Source organism: Lytechinus variegatus, chromosome 3 (genome assembly GCF_018143015.1).
Source record: "Lytechinus variegatus isolate NC3 chromosome 3, Lvar_3.0, whole genome shotgun sequence".
Taxonomy (NCBI): domain Eukaryota; kingdom Metazoa; phylum Echinodermata; class Echinoidea; order Temnopleuroida; family Toxopneustidae; genus Lytechinus; species Lytechinus variegatus.
The window spans coordinates 8,722,913-8,746,906 of record NC_054742.1 but is presented as its reverse complement, the minus strand read 5'-3'; the positions used below and the strand labels follow the sequence as shown (position 1 = coordinate 8,746,906).

General features: G+C 35.3%; 1 protein-coding gene across 1 annotated transcript in view; it reads right to left on the bottom strand.

Annotated features, from left to right (window-relative positions):
* Positions 1-21,982, bottom strand: part of LOC121410153 (creatine kinase, flagellar-like) — a 28,644-nt gene extending 6,662 nt beyond the window's left edge. Inside the window, exons 1-2 of the mRNA XM_041602048.1 lie at positions 21,647-21,982; positions 3,624-3,639 (exon numbers count right to left, since the gene is read on the bottom strand). Of these exons, the coding sequence (XP_041457982.1) occupies positions 3,624-3,639; positions 21,647-21,854 (224 nt within the window). The 5' untranslated portion in view covers positions 21,855-21,982. The remainder of the gene's footprint in view (positions 1-3,623; positions 3,640-21,646) is intronic.
* Positions 21,983-23,994: the final 2,012 nt, after the last annotated feature.

The following is a 23,994-nucleotide window of genomic DNA, read 5'->3' as shown; positions in this document are numbered from 1 at the left end:
TCAGACGTCTAAGCTATGCCATATCAGATTCTGCATCGAATACAAAATGAGTGAAAAAAACAAATGATAGCGGGGCGAGCATAAGCGAAAATAAACTAACGAAGATCATTAATTGGAGCATTCAAGCGTGAAGCATCTAATTACTAAACAAAATTGTAGTGAATAAAAATGAAGTTGAAAACTATACAGTTTATTGAATAAATCATCTTGAGGACATCGGCCAATAATTTACCCGGCCCATCGGAATAGATTAACTATATTCTTAATCAGGTGCGGATCCAGGAGGGGGCCGAGCCGGCCCCGGCCCCTCCTATTTTTTGACAACCTGCAGAAAAAAGTGTACTCTTTACCTTGATAGAAACTACGAAAAACAGAAAGAAAAGTAAGAAAGAGGTATTTTACCCATGAAGTGTAATTTACAGCCTCGTAACGACCGGCCCCCCGAAAGGATATTAAAAAAAGGTGAGGGGAAGAATTAGAAAATAGACTTTATATAAAATTTTTCGCTCGCGCCTTCGCGCTCGCATTGCCTGTGTAATGAATCCCATTCAAGAGGGTTAAATGACATTAATATATAACCAATATATACAATATATCCAGTTCTGATATCAATTTGCACACAATTTTTTAGCTCGCACATCAAGCTTTCATTATTTTGTTTGATTTACACAAATTGTTAATGTGTATCAAAATGTTCAGCTCGCGCTGCGCGCTCGCATTGTTTGATTGGTGAGAAACCTTCGCACTCTCATTATTTAATTGGTGATACTTGTATCCTCTTCATTAATCACTAAAAACAGTCCTAATTGAGTCACTTTTCACGTTACTATATGACAAAATTTCGGCTCGCGCTTCACGCTCGCATTGTTTAGTCGGATACTTATCTTTGTTCATGATTATATAAAAACTGCACTGAATCTTCAGTTCTAAGGACATAAAATATCAAAAAAATTTAGCTCGCGCTTCGCGCTCGCATTGAATATTAAGACCACATGAGATACCTTATATTGTTTATAGCAATAAAAGCTAACATATACTTCAAACTTCAGTCTTTAGTTAGGACTACCCCCTGAAAAACCAACCAAAAAAAAAAACAGATTGTAGCGGCCAATCGAGAAAAATGTTGATCAGAATATTTTTCGCCCCCCCCCCCTTTTGGCGAAAGCTGGATCCGCCCCTGTTAATATCTTTCATATTCCAAAAATAATTTGTTCCTTAAGGGGTTCATTTCATTTTGGAAGATGCACGGTCACCACAAGCATAATACACAGTGCATCTCACGTTAATAATACCAGGCATACAAACCGATCTAAGATGGGCCATTTTGAGTGGCATATCATCATCTTCGATCCGGTCTTATTTTGTCTAAAATTAGACCGGTCTAATTTTGTCAAATTTTCGGCTTGTGACTGCGAGGCTTTTGCTCTATGTCGACTATAACATGCCAACATATTTTTTGTTCTCTATTTACATAATTTATTCAAAATTAGACATGGATACCATCATGAAGAATAATCTTGTTAGTATAACCTTTCATTTTGATTGCTAACATTGTTAAGTGTTGTTAATTTCAATTGAATTCTAATTGAATTGATCATTTATTAATTCCATTAACTTAAAAATATTTACACAATTATGCCGAACAATACACATGTACTTTTTAAACAAATATCAAGATATAAAAACAAATATACCTTAAAACATGTTCTTCATTTACAAAAGATTGATAATGGAAAAGGAGAACCTTTGGAAAAGCCTGATATGGCTTTGCAAAATAAAAGTTCTCACGAAAAATATATAATAATGATATTTTAGAACATCCATTATACATCAGAAAGTTAAAAGGGTAAAAAAAACAACGAACAAAGAAACAAGGAAGCAATGAACAAGATGAATTTTATCATTCATGAAATTAAATTAAATAGAAAGATTTTGATTAATATGCAAATTTTGGCACAAATCATAATACATGTATTTCTTAAAGGACAAGTCCACCCAAATAAAATGCTGATTTGAATGAAAAGAGAAAAATCCATTAAGCATAGCACTGAAAATTTTATCAAAATCTAATGCAAAATAAGAAAGTTCTGACATTTCAAAGTTTGCTTAATTTCACAAAACAGTTATATGCTCATCCTTGTCGGTATGCAAATGAGGAGACTGATGACGTCATACACTCAATATTTCTTTCGTATCCTATCATAAGAAATATGAAATATTCTATTTTCTCCTCATTGTCAAGGGAAATAATGTTAATTCCTTCCTGAATATGTGAAATTAGCATTGTTTAATACTACATGTATATGTTTCAGTCAAGTTGGTCCTTAATGTTAAATCTTTAAAAAATGAAATATTGTACAATTCGAACAATAGAAAAAATAGTGAGTGAGGGACATCATCGACCCTCTCATTTGCATGTCCCTGAGTTGTGCATATCCCTTTTCTGTGAATAAGCGAAACTTTAAAATGCCATAAATCTCTTATTTTACATCCGATTTTGATGAATTATCAGCGTTATGCTGGTTTGATTTTTCTCTGTTTATTTAAATCAACATTTTCTTGGTGGACATAACCTTTAAAGGACAAAAACTTTATTTGAATAAAAAGAGAAATATTCAACAAGCATAACACTGAAAATTTAATGTAAAATAAGAAAGTTATGACATTTTAAAGTTTCGCTTCATTTCACAAAATAGTTATATGCACATCTCGGTCGGTATGCAAATGAGGGAACTGATGACATCACTCACTCACTATTTCTTTTGTATTTTATTATATGAAATATGAAATATTTTTTCTCGTCATTGTCATGTGAAATGAAGTTTCATTCCTCCCTGAACACGTGGAATTCCATTATTTTAACATTTTGTTCTTCAGGCAAGGAGGTCCTAATCGTAAAATTCGTAAAAATTGAAATAATGTATAATTCAAACAATAACAAACAAAAGAAATAGTGAGCGAGTGAGTGACATCATCGACTCTCTCATTTGGATGTAACTGACTCGTTCATATAACTATTTTGTTGAAAATAAGCGAAACTTTGAAATGTCATAACTTTCTTATTTTACATCCGATTTTAATGAAATTTTCAGCATTGTGCTTGTCTGATTTTTCTCTATTGATTCAAATCAACATTTTTCTGAGGTGGACTTGACCTTTAGATACTATCACCCGGATAGTTCAGATAACGATTGTAATCAATCACTTCAACTATAAAGGTTATGATGGGGAAAAGTACACCATTTCCCATCATTGGGTCAAAATGAAAGATGAAGATGTACGTCAAACATCACCAAGTTTACCAATGGAAAAATAGTTTGGCAATGAGAACATAAAATTCATTAACTAGAAACTTCAGACAATACAAAAAATGGTTTGAAAATGTTCTCTGATATTGCATGGTACCCCTCTTTCCGACAAGATAGACAGAGAGAGAGAGAGAGAGAGAGAGAAATTATCATTGATCAAAGAGGAAAGAAAGGGAGAGAGAAATGAAAAAAGGAGTGAAAGAAAGAGAGGGAAATACAGAGAGAGAAATGTGAAAGTGTTGAGAGAATAAGTACGATGCGTTAGTGAAACAGTATGACGGAAGAGGAAAACTATTCAAATTGATAGATGCTTACCCATCCTTTCTGCCACCTAATAAAGACAAAAGACAATAAGGAAAAGAAAAGAAAACGATTGGTAAGTATATACACAATATACCATACACTATAATTTGAAGATATTAGAGGTGAAAAATTATTTCAACCATTCCTTTAAAGAATGGAATGGACTTAATATTTTATAAAATACATTTTGAAATATCACGAGAAAATTTCGTTCAATTCTTTGCTTTACACCTCCCCCGTGACTTTACCAAAAAGTAAAGGTCTGATGTAAAGAAAGAATGCTTAAAACCTGGGTCATCATGTTCTGGTATAGAGTGAACATCCATGATATTTTACAAATAAACTTATATTAAAAAAATAATAAAGATCAAGTTAGATAAGCACTCGATTATATGAATTAGTCCAAGAAACTCGTTGAGACATTGTAGTACGATCATTAGCGATAATTACCATTCTTTATGGGATTGGCAATATAGAATTTTCTTCTTTAAAAAAAATGATGCTGTCTTGGGGCGTAACTATGGGGGAGGGGCACTTGTCCCCACCCCTAACAAAATGTAATATATTGCATTATTCTACATTATATTATGTAATATATATGTTCAATTACATGAAAAATATATTATCTTTACTATTTCATTTAGTGTCATTTTTGTCTCACCTGCATAGCAGAGTGAGACTATAGGCGCCGCTTTTCCGACGGTGACGGCGGCGGCGGCGTCAACATCAAATCTTAACCTGAGGTTAAGTTTTTGAAATGACATCATAACTTAGAAAGTATATGAACCTAGTTCATGAAACTTGGCCATAAGGTTAATCAAGTATTACTGAACATCTTCTAGAATCTCATGTCACATGAACAAGGTCAAAGGTCATTTAGGGTCAATGAACTTAGACCATGTTGGAGGAATCAACATCAAAATCTTAACCTGAGGTTAAGTTTTTGAAATGACGTCATAACTTAGAAAGTATATGGACCTAGTTCATGAAACTTGGACATAAGGTTAATCAAGTATCACTGAACATCCTGCATGAGTTTTATGTCACATGACCAAGGTCAAAGGTCATTTAGGGTCAATGAACTTTGGCCGAATTGGGGGTATCTGTTGAATTCCCATCATAACTTTGAAAGTTTATGGATCTGATTCATGAAACTTGGACATAATAGTAATCAAGCATCACTGAACATTTTGTGCAAGTTTCAGGTCTCATGATTAAGATCAAAGGTCATTTAGGGTCAATGAACTTTGGCCGAATTGGGGGTATCTGTTGAATTACCATCATAACTTTGAAAGTTTATGGATCTGATTCATAAAACTTGGACATTAGAGTAATCAAGTATCACTGAACATCCTGTGCGCATTTCAGGTCACATGACCAAGGTCAAAGGTCAATGAACTTTGGCCGAATTGGGTGTATCTGTTGAATTACCATCATAACTTTGAAAGTTTATGGATCTGATTCATGAAACTTGGACATAAGAGTAATCAAGTATCACTGAACATCCTGTGTGAGTTTCAGGTCACATGATCAATGTCAAAGGTCATGTAAGGTCAATGAACTTTGGCCATGTCGGGTTTTTTGTTGAATAACCATCATATCTCTGTAAGTTTATTGGTCTAGTTCATAAAAAGTGGACATAATCATCGGCGGATCCAGGGGGGGTGCGCAGGGTGCGCGCGCCCCCCCCCCTATTATTTGAGCGGCGCCGAAGGCGCCGCTCAAAATAAAGAAAATAAAAAAAGTAAAAGAAAGAAAAGGCGCCGCTTGAAAAATTAAAAATAAAGGAAAGAAAGGGAAAAGGCGCTGCTTAAAAAAAATTATACACTGATATAACATTAGCAACAGTAAAGGAAAGACTATCCCAGCAAAGCGTAATCATATCATCTTCCTTATTTTTTCTTTTAACTACCCTTTTCCCAACAACTTCGCCGGTAGCAGTGCGCTGCCTGCATATAACTGGCGCCAATCAAGAATAATCAGCGCCACCTTAATCTAAATCGGCGCCGGACAAGAATAATCAGCGCTATTTAGTTATAAATCGGCGCCAGTCAAGAAAAATCGGCACTGCCAGAGTCTTAACCGGCGCCGATCAAGGATAATTAGCGCCACCTAAATCTAAATCGACGCTGGACAAGAACAATCGGCGTCATCTGGTTATAAATCGGCGCCGGTAAAGAAAAATCGGCGCTGCCTGAGTTCTTAACCGGCGCCGATCAAGGATAATCAGCGCCACCTATATCTAAATCGGGGCTGGTCAAGAATAATCAGCACCACCTGGTTAAAAATCGGCGCCAGTCAAGAATAATCGGCGCCTCCTGGTTCTAGATCGGCGCCAGTCGATTATGGATTGCCGCTGCCTGAATCTTACGTAACGTCGGTAAGAATAATCAGTACTACTTGTTTAAATCGGCGCCGGTCAAGACAAATCGGCGCTGCCTTTGTCTTAACCGGCGCCACCTAAATTTAAATCGGCGCCGGTCAAGAATGATCAGCGTCCCCTGATTTCAATAAATAAGCGCCGGTAGAATAATGAAGAAGGGCCTATTGCTAACCAAATCTAGATCGGCGCCGCGGTCAAGAATGATCGTTTTGCCCTCCCCAATAATTCCGCATGTGCAAAAACAATAAGATGGTAATGTTACACAGAAATCAGCAAACGAGATTGAGCTACACAACTCGTTCTTTATTAAAAATCGAACATAAAAATTTTCAGCTCGCGCTTCGCGCTCGCATCATTTCTGTAGCAAAACCCCATACTTTTCATGATTAAATAGGTGAATAGAATGTCCCGTTTTTAGTTCTGAACCAGAACTCCCGCTTCGATTTGCAATAATCTTTTGTTGGATATAATCTTGTTCTTTATTAAAACGTACATTAAACTAATGTTTTCAGATCGAAATATCAAAATTTTAAGCTCGCGCTTCGCGCTCGCATTTTTTTTTAGAAACCCATCTTAATCATTGGTACCAAGAATGCTTAGAATATCAAGCTTTCTGGTCAGAATATAAGTAAATTTCAGCTCGCCCTCGGCACTCGCATTATCTGTGTAGTGAGATATGTATCCTCCTCATGAGTTACTACAAACAGTCCTAAACAGGCACCTTTTTCCTGTTTCCAGGTCACGGTATACTTTAAAAATTTCAGCTCGCGCTTCGCGCTCGCATTAATTTTTCGGTGAAATATGTGTCTCTATCTCATGAGTCATGTATATCTATATGATTTGAGTCACATATATATATATATATATATATATGCATGTGTGTGTGTGTGTGTGTGTGTGCGTGTGCGTGTTTTGACAGGGTCAGGCATTACCCCTTTTTCTTTTTCAACATTTTCTTTTATGGCGCCGGTGAAGTGCAAAAATATGTGCGCCCCCCCTTTCGCCAAAAGCTGGATCCGCCTATGATAATAGTAACCATGTATCACTGAACATCTTGTGCGAGTTAGAGTAGTTTTCAAAGTCAGCACTGCTGCTATATTGAACTGCGTGATGCAGGTGAGACGGCCAGAGGCATGGCACTTGTTTTTTTCATACTACACTAAAGTGATTGCCCACTTTGGAGGTTTGAATATGAAACATTTCCAGTCCGTGCTTATGTTCGCATTAGTGAATTATTTAGATATGTATGCTCTTCATGAATTCCTAAAAACAGTCCTTAAATGTCCCTTTTTCTGGTCTGAATATTGAAATTTTCAGGTCGCGTATAATTTTGGTCAGTAAAATAGATGGTTTTTATGGCCTTTTTAAATTTCTTCCTCTCTTGCTTTTCTTATTATATTATTATATACGCATGTATCATAATTTTATTAAGTGCCAATAAGCGGATCCACACTGTACAGACATTGCTTTTAGTGGAACCCTCCTAGTTTTAAGATGCTTTATTTTTATACTGCTTTTCTTAGAAATTAAAATCATTAAATTTGTATCTGATCTATATTACTTTTTATTATGCATGAATGGAAAAACACAATACAAGATACAAGATATTTTATCATTTATGACAATTACAAAGAAATTTGTTTTCCACTCAAGTATAGAAAGATAATGGCCATACTTCAACAAAACAAAAAGAAGAAACAAGTAATAAGTTACAATATAAAGAAAGCAAGCAGACATAATATTGATGGAACCTTTACAAAAGTTTCAGTTTCCAAAATACTTAATATTATTGTAAGTAATATCATTATTATAATTTTTATTATTATCATTTTATTATATCAGTATATGTCATTATCATCATTATTGCTATAATATTCTTTTATTATTATCAACTGCGAATGAGTAGAATTTGCAGCGAAGTGATTCATAGGGAAGGCCTATGTATCAAGGAAAACGTACATGAAAAGGGAGCTGCATAAAGACACAATTTCTTTATTATTATTAATTTTAAGCCATTCTAAGATAAATATGATTGGTTTCCAGGAAAAGTTCAGAGGTGATTTTGATTTTGATCTACAATGTAGAGTTTGGTTAGGAATTCGACAATACACTCAGGCACAGCGGGGAGGAGATGCGTGTTAAACGCGCACCCATGTTCACAATGTTTCTTATTAATTCAAAGAGAAAGAAATTATTCTTGCACTGTTTCATTCTCTATTGGTCGCACTGCAGCAGCAGCAGCAGCAACGTGTACTATGCAATCATGTCCTCGCATTATACACACACAGTGCAATACACATGTACTATCCATAAAGATGGATAACATATCTCACTTAGATGTGAACAGACTGTGTGTATGGCGATCACATCCGTATAGCCTCACTACAGTATACCCAATGGTAGGTGATAGTGATAAACTAGCACTCACCATGGAAATCATCTCAAACATTTGGGAAGGAGAACTAAACAAATCTGTATTTGACTGAGAAACATTTGATTTTACGCTTACTGCTCTTGCAAAAAAAATGTTCAAATAAAACATAATAGTATAAAAATGTAATGATATAGGGCCTATGATTATGAGAGTTCGTGTGTAGTTTTGGAGTACAGAGGATGATGAAACACACGTTTGCATTGCAGTAACCAGTATTGATTTTGAATGCTACAAGAACATAGTCTTCATGATCATCATGTGAAAACAGCTCATATTTCAATTCTTTTTTAAAAATAGACTGAAAGAAAAATGTAATTCACTATTAAGCCCTAGCATGAAATTGTTTCGTCATAATACCCATTACAGTTAAATGTGCCTATATACTAAGCGCTATATCGTAACGTGGTTATGAAGATGATTGGAGTCTCTCTGTTCCAATAAATCTTTCACACGTGAAATAAAAGAATTGCGCTCTCAGTATTGATTTACAAATCATCAAACATTTTATAAAATCATTGGTTAGAATTATGTGTAAAATACGGCAGTTATTTTTTTTCTTCAATTCAAGCTGAATTTAAAATGCATTGATAGGCTATTTAGTTTTCACCATATTCCAAAGAGTCCATTCTAAACGGTATACACTTTGGTGAAAGAATTGTACGCTTCTCTAATACTGGCCTGGGTACATGTCTGTTAATAATATGTCCAGGGGTGTCGATCTATTCCTGGACGGTTGACGGAAAGAGAAAACGATATTCTGATTGGTTGGATGGAAAGACGATTATTCTGTTCTATAAGGGAAGCACGCTTTGCCAGCCAGGAACGGAGACAGTGAATCGATGCTCTTGTTATATTGTGATAATGCCTTTCTAGACAGGCATGTTTAAAGGTTATCCCCGCCAATCGTGGAGCCTTAATTAAGTGGCGCTTCAATCAATATCCGGGTTGCGACCTGGGGCCCATTTCATGAAAGTTGTCAGCACCGACAAGTTGTCTTTCTCCGACAGTTACCATAGTAGCAGTCAGAGGCCAGAGCTTCTGAGCCAATCAAAACCAAGGATTTCAATGAAATTGTCAGGGTTGACAATTTAGTAAGTGCCGACACCTTTCATGAAATGGCCCTAGCTCCCACAACCCAGCAGAAGAAAACCTCATATCCCTTTTTCTCCTGTTTCCCCCTTTTAAATCATTTATCATAACAAGTAAATCAACAACCGTATATTGGTTGTGTTTGAGCACAGCACGGTGTCGCTTTAATATAAGTATATGATAGATGGGTGTTAGCTGGGTTCGGCATGCCAATGAAATGTCAGGGATCGGTTGGACAGAGAGAGAGACATGACGTTGAAAAGGTCATTACTATATGACCAGGGTGAATGCCATGAATTCCACTAGGCCATATAAGGACTGAGTCTATATGTGAGAATGTTTTAGTACTTCCTGAATATCACTTGCAAAACAGAAAATGACAAAGGTATCTTACAGTGGAGCGTTGTGGCCCAGTGGATTAGTCTCCGGACTGAAACAGAGGGTCGTGGGTTCGAATCCCAACTACGGCGTAATTTCCTTCAGCAAGAAATTGATCCACAATATGCTGCACTCAACCAGGTGAGGTAAATGGGTACTGGCAGGAATTTATTCCCTGAAATGCAGCGCGCGTAACAGCTGCACTGCTAAAGCCAGGGTAATTATGCTGCATAATCATGTAGAGCGCTTAGAGACCTCTTACAAAAGTAAGTATTAAGCGTATATAAGCAAGTATAATTATTAATTACAGTGAATTATAAATGAATTACCCCAAAAGTGTAAACAAAGAACAATAAAATACTAGGAATCGAAACATGAATAATAATAATTATTGTAGTCAATAATGATAATGATGTTAATTATAATAATAATGATAATAATAACAATAATCAACCCTATTTATGGTGATAATTATAATGATGATGATATAGCAAAATGTTTTTTTTTGCGATGAGAATGATAAGGGTATAATGATGACGACGACGATGACAATGAAGAAATCGATGAAAATACCAATAAAGATTTACTTCATCTGCCGATTACACGTTTGCTAATCGGGAGCAGGGTCTGATCCAGCTTTAATTAGTAAAGGGGGGGATTTCAACCGTATTTTCCCTGATCGGCCGCTCAAAGTTGATTTTTGTTTGTTTCTTTACAGGGAAATCCAAACATACACATCTTAGCTTTATTCTTATAAAACAACAAAACATATTAAGTCTCATTCAAGTAGAGCGAGCGTAAAGCGAATGCAATTTTTTTTTTGGGGGGGGATTTTATTTAAAAATAGGTCATTTTTGGCAATGTTTGTGATCCTGAACAAGATGCGCATGTAACTAGACAATTATTGCGAGCGCGAAGCACGAGCTGAACATTTTGACATTCCGACCTAAAAAATGACATTCTAAGCACCTTTTTAATCATGAACGGGATAACTTAACAATTGATTCGAGCGCGAAGTGCGACTGGAAAAAATTGAGATTTCAGACCTATTAACAGGACACTCTATTTGTGTTTGTGAACCATGAAAACGATGGGTAATTGGGTATGTTCCTACATCAATAATGCGAGTGCAAAATGTGAGCAGAAAATTGTGTTCATATTCTGATCTGAAACTTGATAATTTAAGCACCTTTTAAATAAAGAATAAGCTGCGCATCTCAATAACGATACCTGCACGTGTTTTAGATTTAGACCTAGAGTGGGCATTCTGAATAGTTTTTATCATGAAAATAAAATAACGAGAGCGCGAAACGTGAGCTGAAAATAGTTGATATACCGATCTAAAAAAAGGGTTAATTTAAGCACTATTTCAAGCTCTTTTTATGAAAATTGTGAAGTGGATGTATATAGATCACAAATAATGTGAGCGCGAAGCCCGAGATGTTACTTAACAATATTTTGACCCAGGACTGGGGCATGCTATAGAAATGTTGTCACTTTATGAAAATGATTACAATCTTCCTATTCTTTTTCCTTAGCGCGAGATGAAACTTGTCGAAATTCCATTCTAAAAACGGGGGGGGGGGGGATTTAGTTATTAGGACTTCATGAAAATGTTATCTTATTTATTAATCTAAGAAGCATTAAGAGAGTGCAAATCGCGAACCGAAATGTTTGATGAACTGTCATGAAAATGGGATTTCAAGTAGTTTGTTATATATCTATATAGAGGTATTACCTTACCAATCAAAATGCGAGCGCGCAGCGCTACCTGATACGTTTTGACACTCAGACCTGAAAAGGGATATTTTTGAAACGTTACACGACGACAATAAGGTACTTGCCAAATCAAACAATGCGGGTGTGCAGCGAGAGCTAAAAATTGTGATATTCAGCCTATAAAACGGCATTTACAGAACTTTTTTTTGAATTAATTTGTAAATCAAACAAAACTCAATGGCCGAGCTGAAAATGTTATGTACACTGACGTAAACAAAATGATATTGTAAGTTCCATTATCAGCCTATTGACCAAGCGCGAGAGAAAATTTTACTCGTGTTCTTCCACCTATTTTTCCTCCTTTTCCCCTTTTCTTTTTTTTTCTTTCCCCTTTTTCTTTTTTTTTGCTCCTGCAATAAAGAAGGGGGAGGGCGGGCTCCTAAGTCCACCCATGGATCGGCCTCTGTTTATATATTTTTAACAATAAAATGCGAAGGCAAATCGCGAGCCAAAAAATTTTATTAACTGTCATGAAAAGGGGATTTTAAGTAATTTGTAATAGAATTCTCTGTAATAAAATGCGAGCGCACAGCGATAGCTGATACGTTTTGAAAATCAGATCTGAAAATAATATTTTGATAACTTTGTGGAATAGATATTTAGCAAATCAAATAATGCCAGCACGTAGTGCGAGCTAAAAATTTCGGCATTCAGACCACAAAATGGACTTTGTACAGAGCACTTTAAAAATTGTAAATCAAACAAAATAATGAAAGCTCATTGTCCGAGCTGAAATGTGTTTTGTATATTATGACTTCAAAAATTGATATTTTAAGCTCCATATCAGCCCATTGAGCAAGATATGTATTAGATCGAACAGCCAATGCGAGCGCGAAGAGCGACAGAAAAATTTATATAGTGCCATGAAAGAATTTTCTTTATTTTCAAATTCTTCCCCTCACCTTACTTTTTGCACTCGTTTTCCTCCTCTTATTTTTTCCTCTTCCCTTTCCTCCTCTCTTTCCCCTTCTTTATCTTTTTTCTTTCCCCTTTTTCTTCCTTTTTTTGCTCCGCCAGTGGGGGGAGGGGGTGGGGCCCTCGCTCCCCCCCCTGGATCCGCCTATGGGGAGTTATCGTCAGGTATAAGGGGCTAACAACATATACCGTGAATCCTATATTAATCAGTGAATTCTAAAAGGCTATATATTCTGTGATGGCACTTCGAACTTTTAATTTGCACTTTAAACTTGTCGCTGTTAATCAATATCAGCAATAATTTAAGTTTATCATGTATATCTAATGACTTGAGGAGCCACTTGACTTTAAATATAGTCTATCATAAATGAGTTTTACAAACAACTTTATATCTTCCCCAGACGTGATGTGTGGACAAAACATCCCTTATAGTTTTAAGGGGAAGTACAATGTGGATTTGTACAAAACAAACAATTAAGAATATGAATACAAAGTAGAGTATACGGTTACATCATGATACAACAATGTAGATTAATATATATTGATCAGGCTATGATTTCAAATAAAGCATAAAATTGTCATTATTTTGTTGATAATGTGTAACCTTTGGTTCTATACTAAAAGAATACATAGCAGAGTACAAGCACGGGATGCAACAATGTAACATTTTAAAAACATTTTGTAATGTGGCTTATACTATTCGTTTTTTATGTTTTATTTTTTAACCATGGGAGGGCATGTATGTTGTGAAGGTATACTGACATGGGTGTCGATCGGTGTTCATTGTTGGGGATGACTGATACAAATATTTTCTGTGGGGAATTTGTTTCTTTTAATTTGAGAGAGGGGTTGGGGAAGTGGCTCTAAGAGTCTGAAATTTTTGGGGTACACATGGCATTAATGGCAACATTTTATTTAAAAAAGAAAGCTGCGGACGAGCAAGCAAGACTTTTATCATTCTTAATAAAAGAAAAATGGTTATTATAGATCTTGAAACGATATTTTGTTTCCTTTTTTTATTTCTCCTTCAATTTTGGTCGTTTTGGATGCCCCCAATGCCCATGTCTGTATTATGGGGGTAGTCCTTAGGATCAAAGTATATTTTTATGCCTACAAGACTATGGTTTTTGTCAGAACGTGATCAATAATGCGAGCGCGAAGTGCGAAATTAAACTTTTGGGAAAAAAATGAACTGAAAATGAGCCATTTTGAAGACACTTCGTTTTCCATGATTATTTCCCTTTTATACCCTATTTTAAAATTTTCTTCTCATTTCTCTTGTATTTTCTCGCTCTACTTGTTTTACATCATGAAACAGAATAAAGAAAACTAACAAATATAGGTGGGATTGACAAGGGTAGTAACAGGGAACACCCAAATGCCCTTAGTTGTGAGCAGGGGTAAAAGAAAAAGTCATGTAAAAAACATAAACATGTTATTCTACCCATTCTGTATTTTTCCCCTTTCTCCATCCATCTCTTTGTACCAGCTTCCGAAGGGAAAGTTTTCATTCAATAGCCAAAAAAAATGATGAGGAAACAAAACAAAACAATGGCAATGGTCATTATGCGTAAATACGATAACAATTACCATCACCATTTTCATTGCCAAGGGCGTAAATCCCTGGGGAGGGGGGGATACATCCCCCCCACACACACTTTTCTGAGAGGGGGATGGCATGTACAATCATCCCACGCCCCCACTTTTCAAGATTTCTTTTCAAGAAAAAAAAATAATCATCAAATGGTTTAATACTGCTGTTTTATGTGTGGATACATCTTTAAATGCAGTCAAATGCTTAAATTGACCTAATTTTGTATTCTAAAAATGCAAAATTTCTCGCTCAACATATATTCTTACAAGAAATTGGCCTTGACAAATCCAAACGTTTAGCTTACTGCAAAGGTTATATCCACTGCATCATGGGAGTTTAGTTATGAGTCAATTAATGAATATGTGATTGCAATGACTTTTAAATATGATTGTAACTTTTATCATAAACGAATTAAAACATCCTTTAAATTCACTTTCGTGAATATGGGAGGGGGTCATCTGGTATCTTTGGAGAAGTGGGGATTTTGTACGAAAAAGATTTGGCCTACCGCATTCTTAAAAAGTATACAATTAGTTACCGATGACATTGATCAAATCAATGCCATTAATGAAACATTCATCTTTACCATTTTATCCATTTATCATGTTTACAGTGGACTTTAATTTATATTTATTAACACAACAGTATAAGTACTTCACATTGTGGCTATATAATCATTTCACATGGCACACTTATTCCGGATAATCATGATTCTATTTCTGTTTACATTCTCATCTCACCTTTATAGTGTTTTCATTGAAACAAAATCGACTATTTAAATCCATATTTCCTCTTTTTTATATAAATGTCTTGTAGTCAATGCATATTATTTTAAACGATTGAGTCTTTTTAAAGGCTCGCTAACTACACTCACCGCCGCAATGTCTCCCATAATTACACTCCCTTAAAAGACGATTTAGTAATATTAGGTCTTCCAAAAATGGGAAAATTGCTCGCTCGCATTCGGATACTTTACTGAAATCCAGTAGTCACAACAAATCCATTACAATATAGCCATAATTGTAATAGTCCTTTAAGTGAAAGATGATAGTATTATGTTGGCAGATATTTACCCCTGCACATAATATAGCCCGTGATGTCATAATTACACACCATTTGAAAAGGGGTTTTTGAGCAACAATCTTTCTCCCACCTACTGAAAATTTTCTCGCTCACTCGCCGCATTATCCGAGAATTATATCTCATGCAGCATAAACAACGATATTGGTATCTTGTCTCCCAACTTCTCAAAATTTGCTCGCTCGCTTCGCTAGCTCGTGTTTGCATATTAATTGTAGTTCAGGAGGCCTATAGTTTATAACACAACAGATTCATTATTATAGCCATTGAAACAAAGGTATTCAACTGAAAGATAAAAGGATTATGCAAACAGTTATTCCCCGTATACATAGCCTAGGCTTAGGTGTGGGGGTGTCCCCAAATTTTTAATGCTCTGGGGTCCGTTGCAGAAAGAGTTGCGTTTAAACGCAAGTCAAAAAATCAATCGCAAGTCCAAAATGCGCGCTGTTGATTGGTTGAAAATCAAGTTGCGCATGATTTTCAGAGTTGCGATTGATTGCAACTCTTTCTGCAACGGGCCCCAGGTCAATATATTGTTTCATCCCCCCCCCGTCACTGCTCGACCGGATTTACGCCAGTGATTATTACTATAATATTAATAATATTGATAACAATAATAACCGTCATTGTTATGATCATTATTCTTTTTATTGTGATCATACTTCAGAAAATGCTTGTAGCGTTCCACTACACATAATAAGCACTGAACAGTGGCGGTGTGTAGAACCCCGAAGCAGTACCTTAACGATTTCCGAACCACACCAGTCCTTTTGATGAAAAAAAACAAACAAAAATAAAACAAACGAACAAAATATTTTGCTCTGATGGAGTTTTTTTTGGAATAATAACTAGTGACAGTAAATATTAAGCATTCAGATTATTTTGCTCATGTACGTGACTCGTTTTGATAGCAGGGCTCCCTTGTAAAACAACCCTGCTTTTACAAAGACGTGAATAATAATTATTGCAATCATTTAAAAGGGTCTAAATTGGTGCGCATGCCGGACTTAAATTGATAATATATAAGTAAATAACACCCAAACATCCATCTGCAGTTTAACATAATTTAAAAGTGCGCCCTTTCAAAATCAATGACCCAGGCAATCCTTGACTTTATTTCAAATAAAGCATATATCTACCGGAGTATATAATTTCATTCATCTATAGGTTCACCATCTGTGCTGGGGCATGTCAGTCCTAGAACCCGTGAGGCCTTGGCTTATATTCATACCCTGTCTATTTATACAAAATGAGTATTTCAATACGTGAATAACTATATATCTTTAGTATTTTTGAATACGTCGTCAAAATCGATCATGGTTGAGTCACTAATGGGGTCAGTTATACAAATGCTGACTATAATATAGAGTTAACAAACAAATTTTGTTCAAAATAATGACGAAAGAAATTCAAGTCCACTTTGTTTATTGTGAAACCTTGTAAAGGCCTTGACAAATGAAGGGAAAGAAGTAGGTCTATATTTTCACAAAATACGACCTACTTAATATCGTTTTGATTGAAATGTACTGCGTTATGATAATATTTATCATCACAGCTTTCTATCCTGTGCTTTTATTGTTTATATCATCTCTATATAAGATGCAAAGCCACTGCTTTTTAATGTAGAGTGTATTACTTTTCTGATGAATGCATTCTCCAACATCGACCAAGCTTGATTCATAAGATGAAACATTACTAAAACCGATTAATATTTCAGGCATTCAAGAGTTATGGGTTACCCTAAAACTATTTTCATAAGAAAACCTAAGCGACGTATAGTTTAAAACTATATTCTCTGTATGTAAACCAATGACCGTAATAGGTTATTTTTTTATTGGTTAAATGGATGGAAAATATTTATATCTAAATAGAGTAAAATTCACAAAGCAAAATGCTGAAAATTTTTATCAAAATCGGATTAAAGTTATTGAATTATAAAGTTTATCAATATTTTTTTAAACAGTCATATCTACATCATCATTAATATTCATTATAGGTGGGCTGATGATGTCACATCCCCACTTTCCTTTTTCTTATGTATACATGAAACAATGTTTTAATTTTTCATACATGTGTAAATGATGTGTCTCCATAATGATGAAATAAGTTGCGGCAATAAATAACTAATGCACTCAATCAGTTGTAAATCCAATTGTTTTAGTTCTTGATAGAATATTTTTGAATAAAACTAATTTCATATAATAAAATACAAAAGAACAAGTGGTGATATGACATCATCATCGGCAAACCTAAGGAATATTCGTTAAGACATGCAGAACTGTTTCACCGGAATAATGCAAATATTTAAAAAAATTAATAATTTCGTTATTAGTTATCCGATTTTGATGAAAATTTCAGCATTTAGCTTTTGAATGTTACTCTATTTATTGAGAGGTAAATATCTCCAGCCTAGCTTGACCATCCCTTTAAAGAGAACTACCCAAAGCACGAATTCAAAACAAACCTTTTTTCAAAACAAATCCATGCAAAGTATAAGCCGTAAAATATGAACTGTTGACCTTGCCATGGTTCTTTTGTCAATATGTACGTCAGCTCAGTAAATCGTAAATAAAAAATCATGAAGAATGCATCTTTATTAAGCGAGGAATTTACAAATAAATATCAAGTTATAGGTGATAGAAATCTGTTAAAATCGGTCAATGCTCTCGTGATAGGCCTATAGCACAAGCTTTTAGCTAAAGATGATTTCACTCACTCAATTTTTTACAAGAGTAAATTTGGCGCATTTTGTGGGGAGGGTGGTCGCCGGTTCTGCAAAGTCATGTTTCACATCATCTGATTAGAATATCTGCAAATCATTAACAGACATTTATGAATACATTCTTGATAGAACGATCAACTTAATTTATGAAAATTGCCATATCCTAAAGTCCATTTATTATCAATTTATTGATTTTGTTTGATCAATGATAGGTGTGTTTGGCCAACACGTCATACCCCAACCTTATCCGTTTTAAGAAGGAGGCTTCTGCAGCTAACAACTTGATTATTCATCAAACTGGATATTTTGTTATCTACTAGGACCCGTGCTCATTAATGTTGGATACAAACACAAAACTTGTATTATGGCATGCCGGGGCATGTAGTATTAGTCGTATGTGTCCCATATAAACACGGCCCTTTCTTTAATATTCGGATACAAAATAACGACTATTTCATAAGGCCTTTCTTTATCTTTATACGGGGGTGGAGTTTCAATGCTGTGATAAAATGGATAAATTCACCATGTTCACAAGAAACGTTTAAAAATCATGTTAATGAGGAGTTTTCACACTCCGACGCAAAACTCTTTCAAGGACATAGAAAGTATAGAAGTATATATCAAAAAGGCCTAACAACGAACCCCCCCCCCCGTTCCGCGGTCCTGATTGAGAGCGTAGTGTAAAGGAGGAAAGATGGGGGAGGGGTAATGTGACTAAATGTGTGGTTGATTCTACTCAAGATATTGAATATAAATTTAGAATCAGAAGACTCGAGACAAATCTGTAGCAATTATAAAGGTAATGAGGTCATTTTACTAACAATAATTTTTTCGAGGCTTTCCATTCCATCATGCGGATCTACAGTGGCGTACCGTGGGTCGCGGCATTGGGGGGACCAGCAAAAAATTTTGAGTCACTTAAGGAGCGCGCGAAGCGCGCTCAGTTGTCAGGTATACTGACCTAATAGAGATATTTTATGGACGTGCAGTGCCATTAAACGGATATGTATTACACTGATTGAATAATGCGAGCGCGAAGCGCGAGCTGAAAATTTTTGATATTCAGAGCTAAAAAGGGACATTATAAGCAATTTTGTTTTAATCATGATACGTAACTGTCTCGCTAAACAAACAAACAATGCAAGCGCGAGCTAAAAATTTTGTATATATTGACCCTAAACAGGGAAATTTTAAGGACTATATTTCAGAATCCATCAGGAGTATAAATATCTCACCATAGTCATCTAATGCTAGTGCCATCCTTTGCTGATTTTGTCAGAATTACATCTAAACACAGTCATGAAGCACCTTTGGAAGTCATTGTAATCATGATTATCAAACGCATTTTACTAATCAAATACTGCAAGCGCGAAGCGCTAGCTGAAAATTTAGGAAATTCAGACATGAAGAGAGGTATTCTAAGGCGTGTTTGTAGGAATTCCCTAAGACCGTGCATATTTTACTAATCAAATACTGCGAGCGCGAAGCGCGAACTAAATTTTTTGTGTATATTGACCCCAAACATGGATATTTTAAGGACTATGTTTTTTAGGAATTCATTAAGGGTATACATAATTATCTCACCATAGTCATCTAATGCAAGTGCCAAGCGCTTGCTGATTTTGTTAGAATTACATCTAAATACATGAAGTACTTTTTGAAGTAATTGTAATCATGATTATCATATGCATCTCACTAATCAAATACTGCGAGCGCGAAGCGCGAGCTAAAAAATTTTTATGTAGGAAATTCAGACCTGAAGAGGGGCATTCTAAGGCTTGTTTCTAGAAATTCACTAAGACCCTACGTATTTCACTAACCAAGTGATGCGAGCGCGAAGCGCGAGCTGAACATTTGTGATATTCAGATCAGAAAAATTGACGTTTTAAGGACTGATTCAAGTTAATGAAGAGCAGAAATCTCACCAATCTACTTATGCGAACGTTAGCACGGACAGGAAATGTTTTATATCAGGACCTTAAAATAGGGCAATCACTTTAAGTAGTCATGAAAACGGAGAATATGTCACTACATAAAACAATAATAACTCGAATTGCGAGGAAATATATTTGTTGTATATTGATTGAGAACGGGAGGTTTTAGTACAACAGGATTATATATAGTTAAACAGTCTATGCGAACACCAGGAACAACATGAACAATGAAGACACAATGAAGCAAATAATGTTTATAAAGCTATGAAAAATGCTTCTTATTTAACATAACATATAACATAACATAACATAATATAACATTATAATGAACAATAATTTCTTCTTTCTCCACTACGTTTCTCTTCCCTTTTCCCTCTTTTTCTCCTTTTCCCCGTTTTTTTTTTGGCCGCCGATTGGGGGGGGGGGGTGCCCCTCCGTAGTTACGCCACTACGGATCTAATATCAAAGGTATATTTCAAAACATATTGCAGATAAAGATGACAAACTGAAAACGGATGCATATTTCACAAGCCAAAGTGTCACATCATGTAGAATATTACCCCCAAAAACATATACTTGAGAAAATTCCGCCCAGCTGAAACAAGTAAATATAATATTAGTGGGAAAAAAAGAAAAGGTAATTAGATATGAGAAAAATTGTATTGTTTATGTCGGGCTAAAATTGTCAAGTGAACTCGTTTAAAAAAGGTTGAATAGAACTATTCTCTATTCTAAATTACAAGTCACTTCTGTATAATTAATGGGCTAAAATAACCTTGGTCTATCGATGAAAAGCAGCTTTGCTGATTCGATTGTTTATTTTTCAATAATGTATACATATGTTAATGAATAAAATAAATACACACATAAATACAGTTTGGGGAATGAACTATTTCCTGCTATTAAAGCTCCCATAAAGTATTGTTATTAGAGCTGAATATTAACGGCCGATTCTAAGCGCGCACTTCCTTCATTGTATTTTTTACAATAAAACAAATTCATGAGTAGGTAATGCTACATTATAAGAGTGCGAACCTTTGCATTTAATTATAGGTTATATAGGTAAATGTGTCAGAGGCTATTCACTTCATGTATCCATCCATTTGAAAATCTTAACATAAATGAACATTTGATTTGAATCGCCATTAAAAAAGATCATCATAACTCACGAAAAATTAAAGGAGTATTAAAATACTCTGCCGTGTATCATCATGATAATGTAATGTCCTAGCATGGTGGCCAAATGTTATGATCAATAATGACAACCTAACTTCCCATTTTGAGTTTTGACACAATTTTTGTTCACTTGCTCGCTCGGAACTTTTATTTTGTCACAGACGCCATGATGGGCCCTCTCAATTTTCTTTGGCTCATTGCGCCCTGATCAGCAGATTGCACAGCGCTGCTATGCACGTTCAAGTCCAATAATGATATGTCGACAATCATAATGTATGCTTGTGCATAAATATACAGCTATCTATACGAGGGAATAGCCTACTATCGCCTTGTCTTCCGTCTGAAAGATGGATAATATTGAAGAATACCTGAATACACCATTTTACGTTTATAAATTACATTGATACAGGGATTAATTTTCATTACTTTCATCTGAATTGCATAAGCATTAGTATTCTCATTGCAAAGGTTAAATGCAAAGTGGAGGTAGATATTTGGACTATTATAAAAATAAATAAAAAGGGAAACGTATAAATCGAATGCATTCTTACCTGATGGTTGCGCCATTTTTGATATGTCCAACTGTGTTAGCGGTTGTATAAAAAGCTTGGCGGAGCCTGCCTTGACTTTGTTAAATATTTGAGAAATTGAGATGAACCCGGATGCTTTGTTGATAAAGCAGGTGGGTAATGAGAACGATGAACGGCGATGGGCGCTGCCTCTCGTCTGAAGAAGAGTGTGTGCGATTACAATCCTCATGAACAAATTTGGCTATGAGATGATCGCGCGTTACAGCTTTGTGGGCGGGTCTGCTCGATGTGAGGCCAATGTCATGGTTAGTTCAAATCACATATCTATTCGTCGGGCTATATATACCAACGCACTTCAAGACCTTTGCAATATAAATATCACAATTCAGTGTGACTTTTTTTCTAGTTACAAATTGTGGACGCAATGTGACAGAGCCCTTGACGAATAATACGACGACCGAGCAGGAAGGAACTACTTTTACTGAGAAAAGTTTTATTCATAAGAAAGGGTCATCACTTTCCCAGCTTAGCAGTGGTGAGACCAGGGGGTGGGGTGATTTCCCTCCCAGCTACATAAGTTGCCACTATAAGTCTGCTGCCACCCCCAGAATTTTTAAAACATTGAGGCAGAAATTTTAAAGTAATCTTCCCCTACCCCCCCCCAACACATAGTCTTTTGTCGTCTACTTGCTCTACTTAGTAAATCGTCAACTTAAGTTAAGATTACCCATCCGAGTTGAAATCATCCATAAAAGCATCATCGTTTGCAATGTACATTACAGTTAAGGTGGTGTGTATTCATGACATTGGTGATACTGAATATTAGGAAGAAGTTCCATAAAAGATTGATATTATGCTCTACGTATTGTTCTTTCATTTAAGTGTGGTGTAATACTTTGTAATATATAATTATATAGGCGTTCATAAAAAAAAAATTAATGTATCATTTTTTTTCTACATAAAATTAGTTTGAACAAAATTTGGCCGGAATGTTCACACACTCAATGGCTTGTGTGGAATTCTGATTGAAAGTCAACTCATACAGGGGCTGCATTCAAGGTAAAACTGTCATTTAAAAAAAATCACATTACATTATAGTGTTTGGGCCATTTGAGGTTTTACAAAATTATGTTCACTCAACAATTATCAAACTGTTAAACCTCAAAGTTTTTACAACATTGTTAAGCTATATTTTGCTGAAAAAATACCTGACATCATTAAAAAAACACAAATTTCAAAATCTATAACAAGATTAACATTTTCAGATGGAGCTCAATGAATACTGTTAAAACTTAAGTGTACGGGGGTCGAGCAATAGGTGATTGCTAAAACTAAAATAAAAACAAAAAACAAGTTTGTTAAATTTATGTATCCCCTCTGAGTGAGCATTGTGACAAACATTGGAATGTAGTAATCATTGACGGATCAATAGATTTTTTTTTCTTCATACAATTGTTTAAAATACACCATTTTTGCTTCTAAGTTGTTTTATGTGTAAGGATTTTCTATAAATTCACTTACTTGCCATATTGTCCCATTTACAAGAAGCGTTGATCATGGTATATTAACTTTGTTGTTGTTGCGGCGTTTTTATATTAGTGTCGCCGTAATTTCGGTGTGAAATAAGAATATTCTTGACATGTAAATGGAATGTAGCTGATTAAAAGATCTCAAATCATTATAATAATAATTATATTAAAAATGTATTTTTCATGTTGGAAAGCATGCTACACAAACGAGCCTATAAATAGCATCATATCCATTTGTAAGATGCGTCAATGACTTCATCTTCAAAAACGTCATTCATTTGTGTATATTCGCGGAGCCAAATCCATACCATGAGGAATTCGTATATTCGCAGGAGGAGAACCTTCTACCGCCATGCTTCTACATCCAAGTATGGATCCATTACATCTCTAGCATGCACGCGTTGACTGTACTGCATGGTCGATGCATAAATACCATCTTTCATTTTGTGTGTATGTGTGTGTGTGCGCTTGGTATATAATGCATGGTTAATAAGAGAGAAGCAATTTTTCAACAAAAGAGCTCTTATGAGATTAGAAAGGTGCCCCCTGCTTTTAACATCTCATAATTCAATCCATTTATTTTTTTTATTTTTTTTTTACTAATATTTAAAATGATTAAAATGATCAAGAGAATGGAGAGTAAGTGAAGATCGAATGAGCACACACCTATCAATCAACACACACACACAAACCCACATAACTCTATGGTCTAGATAACTGGGTTTCTTTTGACAAATTGAATCATCGGGGGAGCCTAGGCAAACCGGATACAATTATTGACGTTTATTCATCAATCTAAACCTTAAAGTCCCCCAAAAGTCCCAACACCTCAACTAAATT